At 43.3% G+C, this 15,170-nt stretch overlaps 1 protein-coding gene across 10 annotated transcripts in view; it reads right to left on the reverse strand.

Annotated features, from left to right (window-relative positions):
- Positions 1-5,091: 5,091 nt before the first annotated feature.
- The window catches only part of NKTR (natural killer cell triggering receptor), a 37,049-nt gene continuing 26,970 nt past the window's right edge, over positions 5,092-15,170 (reverse strand). For 8 of the 10 annotated variants that reach the window (XM_064418297.1, XM_064418671.1, XM_064418604.1 and 5 more), the window contains 6 exons: positions 14,263-14,408; positions 10,234-13,170; positions 9,550-9,645; positions 9,362-9,421; positions 7,988-8,086; positions 5,092-6,287 (listed from right to left, as the gene is read on the reverse strand). In XM_064418297.1, coding sequence (XP_064274367.1) covers positions 6,209-6,287; positions 7,988-8,086; positions 9,362-9,421; positions 9,550-9,645; positions 10,234-13,170; positions 14,263-14,408 — 3,417 coding nt within the window. In that variant the 3' untranslated portion in view covers positions 5,092-6,208. The remainder of the gene's footprint in view (positions 6,288-7,987; positions 8,087-9,361; positions 9,422-9,549; positions 9,646-10,233; positions 13,171-14,262; positions 14,409-15,170) is intronic. The other 2 variants (XM_064418516.1, XM_064418448.1) reach the window with 1 other exon arrangement.

The raw sequence follows: 15,170 nt of genomic DNA on the forward strand, positions 1-15,170 counted from the left end.
TCCTGCAAGGACAGATGTGGCTCACACTGCAGTCACAGGAGAGATGGGACGCCAGCTAGCAGCTTGGTGACCTTGTCACTCCCTAGAACTTCCTGAAGGGTGGCTCTGGTCAGGTGGGGTTGGGCTCTTTCTGCAGGCAGTAACGGGCAGAATGAGAGATCAGAGTATCAAGCTGCACCAAAGGAAACATAGACTGGATATCAGGAAAAAGTTTTTCACAGAAAGAGTGATAAAGTTCTGGAATGGCTGCCCGGGGAGGTGGTGCAGTCCCCATCCCTGGGTGTGTTTAACAAAGCCTGGATGTGGCACTGGGTGCCAGGGAACAGGTTGGACTCAATGATGACCTTGAAGGTCTCTTCCAACCTTCAGATTCTGTGATTCTGTGATTCCTCGTGTGACCGGAGGGTGCCACAAGAGTGGCCACTCCCAGACTCTCAGAGTCTGCCCGAGCAGTGCTGAGTGCTGCAGCGTGGGTGATGCTGGCATGTGAGGGCTATGAGGATCCAAGATAAAGGAACAAGAGAGAGAACACTCCTGTGGATACCAGGAAGGTTTTATTCCTCAGTTGGACCAGAGCAAGAGCCAAGGAAAAAGGGTCCAGACAGCTCTTGTGCTGGTCCCAGTTGTTGGTTTCCCTGGGTCTGGACTGAAGGCACTTGAGGCAGTATTTCATGTTCACACTCAGGTGTTTATTATTTCTTATCAGTAAAACAGTCTCACTGCTGTGAGCTCAGCTTTTCATCAGAAGGCACAAAATGGCCACAATCTCTTGTTCCAAGGTCTTTTAAGACTGAACTATCCAATTAAGAACTGACACTGATTATTTTCCCTTTTAACCCAATAACTGATCCCAAAGAGCCCCCAGTGTGGGCTTTTCTGCCCAGTTACAAAATGCCACCCAGACCCATGAAGAAGAAGGAAGAAGCAGCATGAAGAAGAAACCCAGGACAGCACCCTGTGCTCTCCATCCTGCTTCCATCCACAACATACTAAAAATCCCAAACCCTAAATTTCTCCCCAGGTGACACACCCACACTGCTCTCTATAATCTATTTCACACTTTTGTGGATTCTGGTCTATCTTGAAGTCCAGGAAACTTTCTCCATGAATGAGGGTCAGAGTCAGTGCTCCCCTGGGGGTCAGGGCACCCCAGAGCAGACAGAGAAATATTCCCAGTGCTCTGGGTTTCCACAGCTCTTGTAATGGGAGTGGGTGGAAGGGCTGGAAACACAAAGCAACCAAAAGGGAAAAGCAAGGGGAGGAGTACAGGACCTGAGCAAACCAACAGGGACCACACAGAGGAGGGAAGAAGCCCCAGAGACAAATAATCTGCTAAACAGGGGACAATTGGCACAGAACTTTCTCAAAGAAGATAGGGGTGGTTATAGTGACTGACAGGGAAGGTGGGCAGCACAGCTGGGATTGACATGGATACTTAAGGACATGAGGGGAGGGACAGGGGGACTGTCACTTGAGGGACAGGCAAGTGGTGTGAAAAGTATGGAGTAAACAGTTTAGGGGGAAACAATTCTGAGGGGATGAAATGAGGATCAAACAATTTCTCTGACAGAGAGTAGTTATCTTTTGTAATAGAAACAACAATAAAACTTGCAAAAACACACAATGCCACAGACAGATATACAGCAGAAACATCAGTAAATCCCAAATTAATGCAAATCCCTTCTTTGTGCATCCACCACACAAAAATTTATTACCTTCACTACAAACCCTCCCCAAACCTGCCACAGGCCCTCTGATTTCACTCATGCAATCCCAGGGATCCACTCAACCTTTTCCCAGGGATTACATGGATATGATGAAATTCAGGCCTGGGTCCCTTTAATTGTTCAGATGATTTGTAAGCAGTTTCAATGTACCAGGTGGAAAATCATTTCTGTTTCACCACCACGTAAAAAATAATTATTTACATGGATGTGAAGCAGGGCTGGGGCATGCAGAGCTTGATCTCCTCCTGATTTAAATCCCAGGCAGTGTTCCATTTGGGAATGACAGCAGATGGGATTCCAGGGTGCAGCCCAAGGTCATCCAAACACGGTGCTCTGCTCTGAGCGGGATCGTCAGGAACCACACAAAGCCAGAACAGAAATTTAATCCACTGCCACAGACCCAGGGATCCTCGGGAAGAGCACTGGGAATGCTCCTTCCCCTCGAGTTCAAGGACAAATAGCCCTTGTTTGGAAGTGATGGAGTGGGAAGGGAATCTCTTGGCACAGAGAGAGTGCAGGGTAAGTGTGTTTATGCTGTGGCTTTGTACATCTGTGATTTATAAGTAGTTGTTGGAGAGGCAGATGGTTCATTTAATGTTGTCTTATTTGAGACAAGGCACTCACCTGCAACTGGAGACAGAGCCACTCCACAACATCCTGTGGATAACCCATTCCCAAAACAACCCCAGACCTGCACACCAAACCTTGCTTAGAACCTTTTTTTAAAATTGTTGATGAAACCACTCCTAATTGAGCACTAGTTGCACTTCACTGCAGGATTCCAGACCTGTTTCAATCCTGAGCAGTCCATGCCTGGGTGTCACCACTCTATTTTTACCCAGCACTGCTCCAGCCCTGCCTCCACAGCCAGCTCAAGGTGACAGCGTGACCTCCACAGCCGCAGCACCTGAGAGCAGCCCTGGGATCCCCAGGATTGACTCCTGCAGGGAACACAGCTCTGGAAGCCTCAAAAACATTGTGTTCTTGAAAGAAAGATGGGTGACTACCTCTAACACCCTGCTGGGGAGGGGATCCTGCCCCTTCACCCCACCCTGCAGTGCTGTGTCCAGCTCTGGGGTCACCATACAGGAGAGACCTGGAGCTGCAGGAGTGAGTCCAGAGGAGGCCATGGGGATGTTCCAAGGGCTGGAGCCAGGCTGGGAATGCTCACCTGGAGAGAAGAAGGCTCCATGGAGAGCTCAGAGCCCCTTGCAGGGCCTGAAGGGGCTCCAGGAGAGCAGGGACAGGACACAAAATGGCTTCAAACTGAAAGAGGACAGGGTTAGACGAGACAATGGGAAGAAATTCCAAATTTTCTCTGCAATGGCACAGGTCTCTAGAGAATCTGTGGCTGCCCCTGGATCCCTGGCAGTGCCCAAGGCCAGGTTGGACAGGGCTTGGAGCGGCCTGGGACAGTGGAAGGTGTCCCTGCCATGGCAGGGGTGGCACTGGATGGGCTTTAAGGTCCCTTTTAAGGTCCCTTCCAACCAAGTCATTCCATGACAAGCTGGTTTGTGCTGCCCTGGAACACAGGAGCTTGTCCAACACTGTTTTATCTGCTCTGTGGTGGTACCACTCCCCCTCCAAGGTCAGGCAGTGCCAGGTTATCCATGTCACACTGAAAACCTCTGCAAACACCAAGGAACCACCTCCCCTCATCCTCCTCACCTCATGCCCAAGGCAGTATTTCCACTGAAATCCAGTTTCTGTGGAACAGAAGGTCTGAAAGCCTAATGGATCAGTGTGCAAGCCACCACATGTGCTGCCCTGGGCTAATAGCACATTCCCAATATGCTGAGGAAATGAGCTGGGAATGTGTATTTGGGAAAGGAGATTTAGCAGAGGGGATTAGCTCAGCCCATTCCCAGATTTCCGTGGAGATCTGTTAAGTGTTTCTTTTCACCAAAGAGAGAAACCTTTTATAGATCTAGAGGAAATGGTAAGACCTCAAATCACTTGGAAATTTCAAAATATTTGTTCCTCCAATGACTATTATGTAAACCCAGAGTCCTGCTGAGGAATGGTTCTCCTATGTAGGTCAAGAAAAGGAAAAGCAAATTTGTGTCTGAGTCTTGCAAGGGACAAATGTGGATTCTGAAAGGGTATTTTTAATTTTCCTGCCTGTTTCCTTCAAGCAGCACCACAAATTTTTCCAGATGCAGAGAGAAAACAGCATATGCAGATATGTACAAAAGTTTATTTTACAAACAGCAACTACTTTGGAATAACAAAATTGCAAAAACATAGAGCAGCGTTAGAAAACCAGCTCAGGGGGACATTTTCCATCTGAAGCACATTTTAACAGACTTCACTAAGTAAAAATACCCCCAACCCTTCCCTCATCCTCTCCCCAACCATTCTCTACCTGATGGAATTTCTTTATAAACCATTTGACTAAAGATATGAAAGATTTTAGTGACAGTGCAGTAATTTTTGATAACTACAGGAACTGTTTGACCAATTTCTATTACCTTTTCCTGGCCTTAAAAATCAAATCAGATCTGAAATACTATAAAAATCTGATCCTGGAGCAATATTTTCACTAATAGGTATTGAATAGTAATGGTTATATTTGTATATTTTGTAATACCATGAACCCTCTAATTTTATTTTCTTAGTAAGGAAAAAAAACAAGTTACAGTTGTACTGAAAATGATGAAACCACAACAAATATCACTGAAATATTTGTTGAGGACTCTGAGATGGCTGCTGCTGTTAGAAACATGTTTGTAAATGCATCCTGACTTGGGTATTGAATATATTTAATGCTAAAAAGCATCAGAAGTTGACCAAAAGGTGGAAAGGTTGTGTGCAAACACTTTATCACTAAACTCTTAAGTGCAGGAAAGTGGTAAGAGCAGAGTTTTGGGTACTTCCAGAAAAGTGAAAAACCTCCATGGCCAATTCAATTTCAGGAATGTGCTGTGGCTGGACAGAAATCACCATCTCCCTTTGAACTTGCTTTTCATAAGTGTACCAAAAAAACCCATCAAATTTTGGGGAGCTTAATTCAATCAAAGAGAGAAGGAATTGATGCCTCGGTGAGAAATTACCACTTTTAATTGTCAAAGCTACTGGGTCCTGATGAGATGAAGAAAACTAATTTCCAGTATTTGAAAACGAGCAAATGAAAGCATCTCCAGAAATTACAGAGAGTCAGTAATGGGAACTGTTGTGGTACAACAGTGCTCATTAGCTCTAATCAAACCACACTGGTTTTGTCACCACAGACCCAAATTTTCAGGTTACATTATACCACTAAAAAAATCTGGTTCTCAGTACATAACTTTCTAAACCCCCCAAAAACTTTACAGATTATTTTAAATCAACTGAACCAGAATATTGCAAGAATTACTCAATGATCTTCAGCTTGACTCTATTTATTTTTTGCAAGCCATTTGCCTGTAACTTAAAGAGTAATTTTTGGTACTAAACTTTACTTTGAAGGTATTGTTCATGTTTTTTATGAGGCACCCCAGTATTTTTCAAGTCCTGCTTTAACAAGATATAGTTCAATATCTGCAATGTCAGTATCTGATATTCCCTGTGGTGAATGGGATACAGAACTTTTATAAAGGAACCTTTATGGCTGGTTTTCTCAAAAAATTATCATCATGTCAGTGTTTGAAAGAGTGCTTTGGACAAACTCATGGTTTGGATACACTCATGGTTTACAACACTCAAAATGTATTGAAGGATGCCAAGCACTGTAATAGGAACTGAAATCAAAGTCAGGAAGTGTTTGGAAACACATTTTTAGTCTCCGAAGGACATTGCTGTTTATCACAAAATTCCTCTTTTAAACATAAAAAGTTTAGACAAGTTGGATATTAAGCTCCAAACTCATTCATCACACTTCTGCTCGCTGCTTGTCAGTTTGACAATCCACACCGGGCATCAGCTCACCTTTTCCAGCAGAATTCCAGAACACCACAGTTCAGGAGGGATTAAGACAGAGTGGCAGGCTTTGTTTTCCTCACCTATCTCCTCTATAGAATGCAATAATCAACAATCAAGACAGAATGGAAACAGCTTCCAGCAATAAAAAAGCAATTTTTATCAACTAGAAATGGCAGCCTTTTTAAGAAATTGACTTCACAGTTTAATAGTTGCTAGCACATCTTTGCTAAGGTGTTTATAAACAGACTTGAAGACAGTCCTGACTGCTGCACCCAAAAAGTGGCAGCAGCAATTCACCTAAGTGTAATACATGGCTTGGAAAAGCTGATTCAAGGAAACCAAACTGGGGTTTTTTTATTATCATTTTGTAAAAGTTGCATTTGACATAAAAAAAATAAAAAATAACATCAGCTGTTGAGCTCAGTCCTTCTCTCTGAAAGCAGAGTTGAGTTCACTGTTAAATGGGAAAGTTTCAGCTAATTCAGCAAACAACCTTCACTTGTGACACTGTCAGAAGAGTTTTTTTGAATATAACACTGAAAAAATTCTGGAACAGAGTTTCCATCCTCAAAGGAACGTTCTCAGCTGTATCTGCTGCTCTCACTGGGGCTCCTGTTGTTGGAGTAGCTGCGATCGCTGTCGCTGTCGGAGCCGTAGGATCTGCAAGGAGAAAAAAAGATTTAAATGCCCCAAAGCTGCAGTTTGAAATTCAAATTTAAAATTTCGTCATGTCAAAGAATTGTTACAGATAAGAAAACACACTGGTCTTTTACAGGATTGTATTTCTTGTAAGTGAAGGATACGTTAAAGGTTACTCAAAATGGAAATAATCATGAAATTCACATGAGGAAAACGCTGTGTAACTCAAGTCAAACTGTTTGTAACTTCTTGCTTTCTCTGTTACAGCTAAAAACCATCCAAAATTAATGTTTTTATAAAAGCTAATTGAGCTGAGTGAGAAGCATATTCTACCAAGTGGTATTTTACACTGCAAAATTTCTCAACTAGGATAATTTCACAAATCCTTGATTTATATATTTTATTTTCTTGTTTGAAGGAGGGTCTTAAACCTTAGGCCCCATAACCACAACAGAGGTGTGTTTGTGTGTCTGCAGTGTGGAAATTGTATTTAAAATGTTTTGGCTCCTTCAGACAAATTCCAAGCTCAGCACCTGGCCAAATGTCAACACAGAGCCCAGATGGTTTCAGACAAGCCACAGGACACGTTCAAATTACACAGAACAAGCTTTCAGAGATTTTCCAGCCTCCTGCCTGTAAGGGAAGCTTTCTAAGTGAAAGGTGAGCATTTCCTAGTCCCACACTGAAGCTCCTCAACATAATAAAGCAATGGTTTTTAAGTTTATTTCCACACTTTTCATTAAATCTCATTAATTTTCCCTCCAACACAAGATGAATGTTGTCTTGTGCAAATGGGTGAGAGCAAAGTCCATTAAGAGTTGGTATAAAGTTGTGAAAAAATTCATAGGAGGAGAGGATGAAAATGTACATTAGTCTTAGAAACCTGATTTATTACTAATAGGAGGCATATTAAAAGGCATAAAACAAATCACCAATGATATTAAATGTATCTAGAACTCTCCATGTCTCTGTTCTCTGTGAAATGTGCTCACTTACACTTATATAAATCCTCTGGATTGAGGAGAATAAATTTTATTCTGAACTCAGCAGATTTTCAGGTAACAATATTCTTTCAAAACACATTCTACAGATTTAAAAATTAAATCTGGATTGCAGCAAAACTTTTAGTTTCCCTTCCAGATTGTTTTAAATCCACCTCTGCAGCATAACCAAAAAGACTTTACCATACAGTGGAATTCTTTGCATACCAGGCAGCTTTTAATCCGTAACAGAGCACTTGAGTTAAATCTTGAGAGCTATGTGGGTTTTAAGAAACACTTGATATTATTAAAAAAAATATAATTAATCAAATAGAATCATTAAGGTTGGCAAAGACCTTTGAGGTCACCAAGCAAACCCAGCCCCACTGTCTTCACTATTAAACCATGTCCTCAATGCCATTTCCACACGTTCTTAACACTTCCAGGGATGGGGACTTCATCATTTCCCTTGGAAAAGGTGCTAATTTTGAATGCATGAACACAATGAACTGGAAATCAACTTTTCCTTCTCCTGGTTGCTTCCCCATCCTCCTATTTGGAATGTCTTAACTTCCGACTTCTTCGCTCACGCTCTGATTTTAATTAGAATTTGCTTTGAATTATTACTTTTGCTGAGTGTATTTCTTATTCTTATGGGGAAAAAGCAGCACTCTGGCCTTGTTAAACATCCTCTGTTTGTGTTCAGCAAATCCTCGTGCACCCAAGCAGGGTCAGACCCACCTGGATCTCCGGTCGTAGCTCCGGGATCTCCGGTAGCTGTCGCTCCTCTTGCTCCTGCTCCGACTCCTGCTGTAGTAACTGTCATAGGTGTAGGACCTGCTTTAAAGGGGGAAAAAGTAATGCTGAATTCATGATTTCTGTTCTAAAATACTGTTTTAAATGACATTTATATGGAGATATGAGAGGATGTATAGAAATTATTGTCAAGGATGCGGCAAACAATTCTACGCTTTATGAAGGTTTCAACACAACAACAAAGTAAAAGTAAAAATCTCAAATTTTATTAGGAAGGACATACTAAGCATTTATAAAGCTTTGTGCTGTCCCTTTTTTTCCTAGTAAAATTCTTGTTTGCTGATACTTCTGAAAGCAAGCCAAGCAATTCCATTTATAACTCAATATTATTTTAGAAAACAAAAGTAAATGTGTTCACTACTACTTTTAGCATTACCTACAACTGTAATGCCAGAATGGTTTGGTTATTTTCAGCTTTTGAAAGTGTCTTGTGTTTATTCTGCTTTGATTCAAGTTGCCATCACGATATTGTAATAGTTTTAAGTACTACAGATCCCTGGAAGTGTCCAAGGCCGGGTTGGATGGGGCTTGGAGCACTCTGGTCCCCTGCCTATGGCAGAGGCTTGGATCATTTTTAAGGTCCTGTCTAACCCAAACCATTCCGGGATTCTATGAGATAAAAGTAATCCTAAAAAGTATTTTAATAAATAAATATGTATTTAGATATGCATTTGTATTACAGTAGGTACAATAAAATAGGTAGTATGTACAATATATAATAGTGTCATAGACAATAATTATAAAGTCTCTTTTAAAGAAATGTAAATGAAAGTAGACTTAGATGATTTGATGGGCAGCACATTTCTTGCAGAGTTTGTAGAAGAGGACAATCTGATGCCTCAGGTTTTAGCTTTTATATTTTTCAGATTCTGTGCTGCTTTAGTGTGTGGGTCTGGGTTCACATCAGGGCAGGGTGAGCTCTGCACAGAGCAGGGAGACAAAACAATTCCTGCTCCAGCTGGGCACCAAGGACAAATGATCCAAATCTCAGCCCAAGAGCACAAACCCCGTGGGCTGGAGAGAGAAAAACAAGCAGGATGGGACTGCAGGGGCTGCAGCTGGGATTGGACACTGAACTGCAATGTGCACATGGAGCAGAGCTGAGCCCAGGGAGAGACCCCGGCAGCGCTCGTGCATTTTGGGACCATTTGGGTTCATCTTGGGTGCAGCCCTGGCTGGGCTCTGGTGCTGCCCAAGGTGGATCCATGGAGGAGATCCTTTGAATGAATCCCTGCTTTATTCTATAGCTCTGTCCAGTCTCTGTTCTAGGACAGCCTGCACAAGGCATCAAATCCATACCTGGATCGACTGTGGTGACCATAGGAACTGCTCCTGGATCGGCTCCTGCTGTAGCTCCGACTGACAAATTGAAAACCACAAAGGGGTTTTTAGTCAACAGAAACCAGAAGTGCTGAAGAGGGCAGGGGGAGAGGGGGAACAAGAGGAGGAGAACACACTTGGCACTGTTTCCAGCTGGGTGAACTCACCTACGGCTCTTGTAACTGTGGTAGGAGCTACTCCGGCTCCGGGAGCGATCGCGGCTGTACCAGCCCCGGCTCCGGCTCCTCGAGTAGCTCCTGGACCTGCAACCAAGAATACCAAGAGAGATCACAGCTGAGGAGAGCAGCAGAAAATGGGAACCAGAAGAAGTTATGAATCTTTAGCTTCTAGCTAAATATTTATTCCACACTTGGTAGGTAATACAGCCACTGAGTTAATCCAAGGGCTGGAGCTCCTCTGCTCTGGAGCCAGGCGGGGAGAGCTGGGAATGTTCACCAGAGAAGGCAAGACTCCAGGAACACCTCAGAGCCCCTTCAAGGGCCTAAAGGGGCTCCAGAAGAGCTGGAGAGGGACTTGAGACAAGGGATGAAGGGACAGGACAAGGAGGTCACTTCACACTGACACAGGTTGCCCAGAGAAGCTGTGGCTGCCCCTGGATTCCTGGAAGTGTCCAAAACCATGTTGGAAGGGACTTGGAGCACCCTGGGATAGTGGAAGGTGTCCCTGCCCATAGCAGGGGGGTTGGAACTGGTCTTTAAGGTCCCTTCCAACCCAAACCACTCTGTGGGTTCTATAACACGGGGCCATTAAAAAACAAAAACCACAACCTGAAAACATAAGAAACATTCAATTGACCAGGGCTGGCTGTGGGAGCAGCACATGCTTCTCACCTATATGAATATGTAGAACTTCGGGATCGACTTCTCGAGTGACTGTAGGATATGGACCTTGTTCTGTGCCTGGATTTAGACTCAGATTTACTTCGTGACCTGCTGAGACTCCTGGAAGGGCTGTTGTCATCTCTGCTTGGAGATTCCTCCTCACTGGAACTTTCCTGGTTCCTTGGCCGACGATTTAGCCGGGCTGTTTTCCTCACTTCATCAAAGAGAGATCCAGGCCTTACTTTATTTTTTGCTTTTATTTCAATTCTTAAACCTGCTGGTTTAGGCTCTGGTGCTGATGCTACAGTTTTAACCTCTGTGGCTGTACTAATTGTTGCTAGTTTTAAATTACCAATACCTTGCAAAGGCTTCCATTTATTGTCTATCATATTGCTTGATGCATTTTCAGAAATTTCACTTTTTAAACTACAGCCTTTAGCACCAGACACAGGGGCAGCATTATTTTCTTGCCTTCCCGTTTCTTTTTCTTCTTTAATATTAATCAAGTCTCTTATGCTGTTTCCCAGTTTGACAGCATCTTGCTCAGGGGTCTCAACCTGTAACTCTTTTGTTACACCAGCACTTAAAGGTTTAGCAGTGAGAATGACAGGAGACAAAACATCCACATCCACCTTCCCTGGCGAGTTACGATCCGGAGTACAAATCTCCATGTTGTCATCTGTCTGAATAACATCTTCCAGCCCATTCTGGTTATTTTCTTCAGCTTGTTTAATCTCACTCTTGCAATCAGCCACGTTTATTCCTGAGTTTAAAATACCAGCTGAAGTGCTTGTTTCAATGGGCTCTTTATTAAGGTTGCTGCGATCTGGCGAGGCCCCACATGAGGTGTTTTTATCTAAAAGGTTTTCATTCACACATGACTTTTCACCATTTCCCATTTTATCTGTGACTATTTCATCCTTTTCATAAACTTGTTTTTTATCCTTTATGTCCCTGCTAAGCTGCTTTTCTTTTTTATCATCCTTGGTAACCGGCTTTTCATTTATCTCATCATCCTCTTCTTCCCCAAACTCAAGGGGGGGCTGCCAATGAAACATTTCTTTTCTTTTCTGGACTTTGTGTTTTTTCTCCTTTTTGCCTTTCGATTTTTCTTTGGCTTTTTTGGAATGTGATTTTTTAGGAGTCTTTTTCAACCCATGTTTGTGTTTTTTCAACTTGCCTCGAGTGTCTGCTGAGCTGGAACAAGAACTCTCAGATTCAGAAGTTGACAACTGTTTGCTTGTCTTCCACACGCAGTCAGACCCCAAAAAGCCCTCTGAGGAATTGGTTTGTTTTTTTATCCTTTTGGTAACACTAAGCTCCGTGTCAGACCCTGAGGTGGCCTCTCCTTCTTCTTTCCCAGAGGAGGGTCTGGAATCCACCCTATTATGCTTTGCCTCTCCTCTTTCAGAGTTCGACTCCGAGTCCCATTTGCTACCTGAGTAGGATTTGCGTTTTGTTTTTGCACCACCTCTGGGCTGCTCTGAGCATTTCTCCTTAGCTGCTTTCTTTTTGGAGTGATCAGAACCCCGCTCACCCTTGGCTTTCTCCTCCCCTCTCTCAGAACTTAAGTTATTTTTATCCTGTTTCTCAGCATCCCCTTCTAACAGAAAGCGGCCTTCTTTTTCTTGGACCGCTTTGGCTTTGGCAGAGCGCTCGCTGTCGGAGGAGAAGTCTGAGGATGACAAACTGTCACTCTCCTTCAACCCTTGGGAAGACTCATCGTAGTCCTTTGGATGCTTGTAAGGCAAAGTGCTATCCGAGCTCGTTTCCTGCCTCAGTTTGAGGCCCCGAGCTTTGGGATCGCTGGATGTGGGTTTCCTTTTGCTCCTGTGCCTGTCCTCGTCGCTGAGGGAATAGTCGGACGTGGACTCGCTGTACCCCGACCTGTCACTGCGGTATTTACTCGGGGACGGTGACCTGCCAGAGGAAGGAGATTTTGTCCTCGAGCTCGATGGGCTTCTAGACCTTGAGTAAGATCTTGAGTAGGAGCGGCTCCGAGAGGACCTGCTCCTGGACCTCAGCCAGCTCTCGGAGCTCCTGTCGCTGCGGCCTTTGGAATAACCGCTCCGATCGCTCTCGGAGCTCCTCTCCTGCTTGCGGTAGGAGGAAGAAGTGTTGGCCTCCTTAACGACCACTAAATTGTAATTAGTTTGGGTGGGAATTAAGTGGGTTGTTTTAGCTTTCATCTCCTGGATTCGTTCATACGATGGCTTCCAAGGTTTCTGCCCAGGTTTCCACCTTGAAGGTGGGGGACTGTCACTTAAGGGTATGACAGGGAGGCTTTCTGGGACAACTGGTGGCACGATAACTTTGTCACTGGGCAGTATCACTGCTCGGACAGGCTCAGCAGTCTTGGTCAGCTTAGTGTCATTTAACCGTGCTGAAATATTTCGTGGAGGACTGGGAACAGTCTTTTGCTGTCTGGGGTTAGAACTTGACCGCGACCTACTTCGAGATCGCGATGATTTAGAGGCTGATCTTGATCTAGAACTTCTTCTGGAGTAAGACCTTGATTTAGATCGAGACCTGGATCTGGATCTGTAGTACGATCGAGACCCTCTGCTTGATAAAGATGACAAGCTCTGGTCTTCCTTATCAGATTTAGACCAGTCTCTCCTGGATGAACGCCTGGAAGACAAAGAGGAAGAACGAGATTTCCTCTCACGATCACAAGATGATTTTGTCCTCCTGTGGAAGGAATGAGAGGATTCTACATCTGATGAGGCTGATGTTTTCTTTTTCTTTGTTTGCTTGTGCTTCTTGAAATGCTTCTGCTTTTTAGATTTCTTTTTATGCTTCACCTTCTTCTTCTCTTTCCTGTGCTTCTTGTGATGGCTGGAGTATCTCACAGTGCTCAGATCAGCATAACCGTTATGGGACCAAGACCTGGATCTCCGGGATGCACTCCTCTCATCCCACCTGCTGCTACAGGGGTCACTCAACCTGGAAAACAAACAAAGAAACCCCAGACTAAGTGGAAAATCTTTAAAAACCTTTAGATAAATTAGGTATTTTTAAACTTAATTTTAAATAAGATTACACAAACCCTAGCGCACACACTTAAAACCTGAGAATTGCTTTGAGTTCCTTACACTCATTTTAAGATGCAGAATTACATCACTATCAAGAGCTATTTCTTCCTAAGAAATAAATCAGCCAACACAAGCAAGTTTTGCATATTTTAGGACCCATGTAAAGAGATTTAAAGTTTTAATTACCTCAGTCTGCAGGACTTCGACCTTTACAAAACAGGCTCCTTAAACTACGCTTAAATACAAGTTTTAAAACATCTCAGTACATAAAAAAGAATAATCTGAAACATTTGCAATTATGCACTACTATTCAGATATAATATTTTTAAGTTTTCCTTTTAAGATTTGTCTCCTGTAATTTGATAGAAGCTCATATTTAGTATCAAGCCATCAGGAATTCTGGAGAGCTGATTTCCATCCATCACACCGTTTGCAACTGCTGAAAGAACATACAACTAAAACAATAAAGACTTAGTGGATTTGATTGTTTTACTCCAAAGAAAGCATGTAATCCACTTTGAGGAGAAGGAAACCACTGAATCCTTAAGGCTGGAAAAGATCTTTAAGATTACCAAGTCCCACCACCTGATTCAGCACTAAACCACGTCCTCAAGTGCCATATCCATGTTTTTTCAGTGCTTCCAGGCTCCACACTTCCCTGGGCAGCCTGCCGCAGTGTTTTCTGTGAAAAAAAAAATTTCCTAATATCCAATTTAAACCTCCTCTGGCACAACTTGAGGCCGTTTCCTCTCACTAAACCATGTCCTCAGGTGCTACATCCACATTTTCTGAGCACTTCCAGGGGTGGTGACTCCACACTCCCTGGGCAGCCTGCTCCAGTGTTTTCTGTGAAAAAAATAATTTCCTAATATCCAATCTAAACCTCCCCTGGCACAACATGAGGCTGTTTCCTCTCATCCTGGTACTGCCATGGTTACATCTACACAACCAACGAGGGCTTGCCAAAGGCCAGGCCATCTCAGAGCTGTGGTGAGGCTCTTACTTGTCTCCTTTGCTCCACTTCTCCCCGCTGGGTGCTCGGTACGTCCGCAGCCTCTGCATCTCCTCCTTCCAGTGGGGAGGGGTCTCGCTGCTCTCCTCGTCGTCCGACTCGGAGCAGGAGCGCGACCCCGGCGGGGTGTGATAGCGCTGGGACAGCAAACACACACAGCTCACAAGGCTTTCTTACACAACTACTGCATCTTTTATACTTTTTATCGAGCATTCTGCAAAGCCTGAGAGAGGCCAGCAGCTCACCCAGCTTTTGGAAATGTGAAAGGAAGAGGCCATGGATTCCCTTTTGGAATAATGCGATTAGTGCAGATAACCACCCTCGTTTTTAAAGCACAGATGTTTCACTTCAGTCAGACTATTCACGTTTGTAGGAGCAAAGACAAAGCCCATTTCAAAAGTTACTGCTGTTCAACTCTACAGAAATGGGAATCCTGATTAAGTCACTTTAAAGCAATTAAAAAAATAAGAAACTGAACACAAAAAAAAAATCACAAAAAACCCCCAAACTCTTTCATAAAAAAGAGCAATGAAGCTTCACATTTGAAAAATTATGCTTAGGCAGAGCATTTAAGTAGGCAACAAGAGCTACTTGTGCAGCAGAGAAAGAAGAACTCTGCTATTGCTAACTCATTATTTTCCATTACCCAGTGGGATACACACTTAGGTAAATTCTGTGAGGAAATCAGATGCTCATTGACTCAATAAAAGCACATCTGGATTTGACTCAATTATTTTGAGCCACTTATGAAAGCAATAAAATGGGGTAAAAAAAGTGTTGTCCCCCAGAATAAACTCACAAAGATGAATGCATTTATTTATCCAGGTAATTACAGAAGGCTTTAAAACATCTTTCTTATATAAAAAACAAAATCAAGATAACCTGAACTTCTCTATTAT

This window comes from Passer domesticus, chromosome 1 (genome assembly GCF_036417665.1).
Source record: "Passer domesticus isolate bPasDom1 chromosome 1, bPasDom1.hap1, whole genome shotgun sequence".
NCBI lineage: Eukaryota > Metazoa > Chordata > Aves > Passeriformes > Passeridae > Passer > Passer domesticus.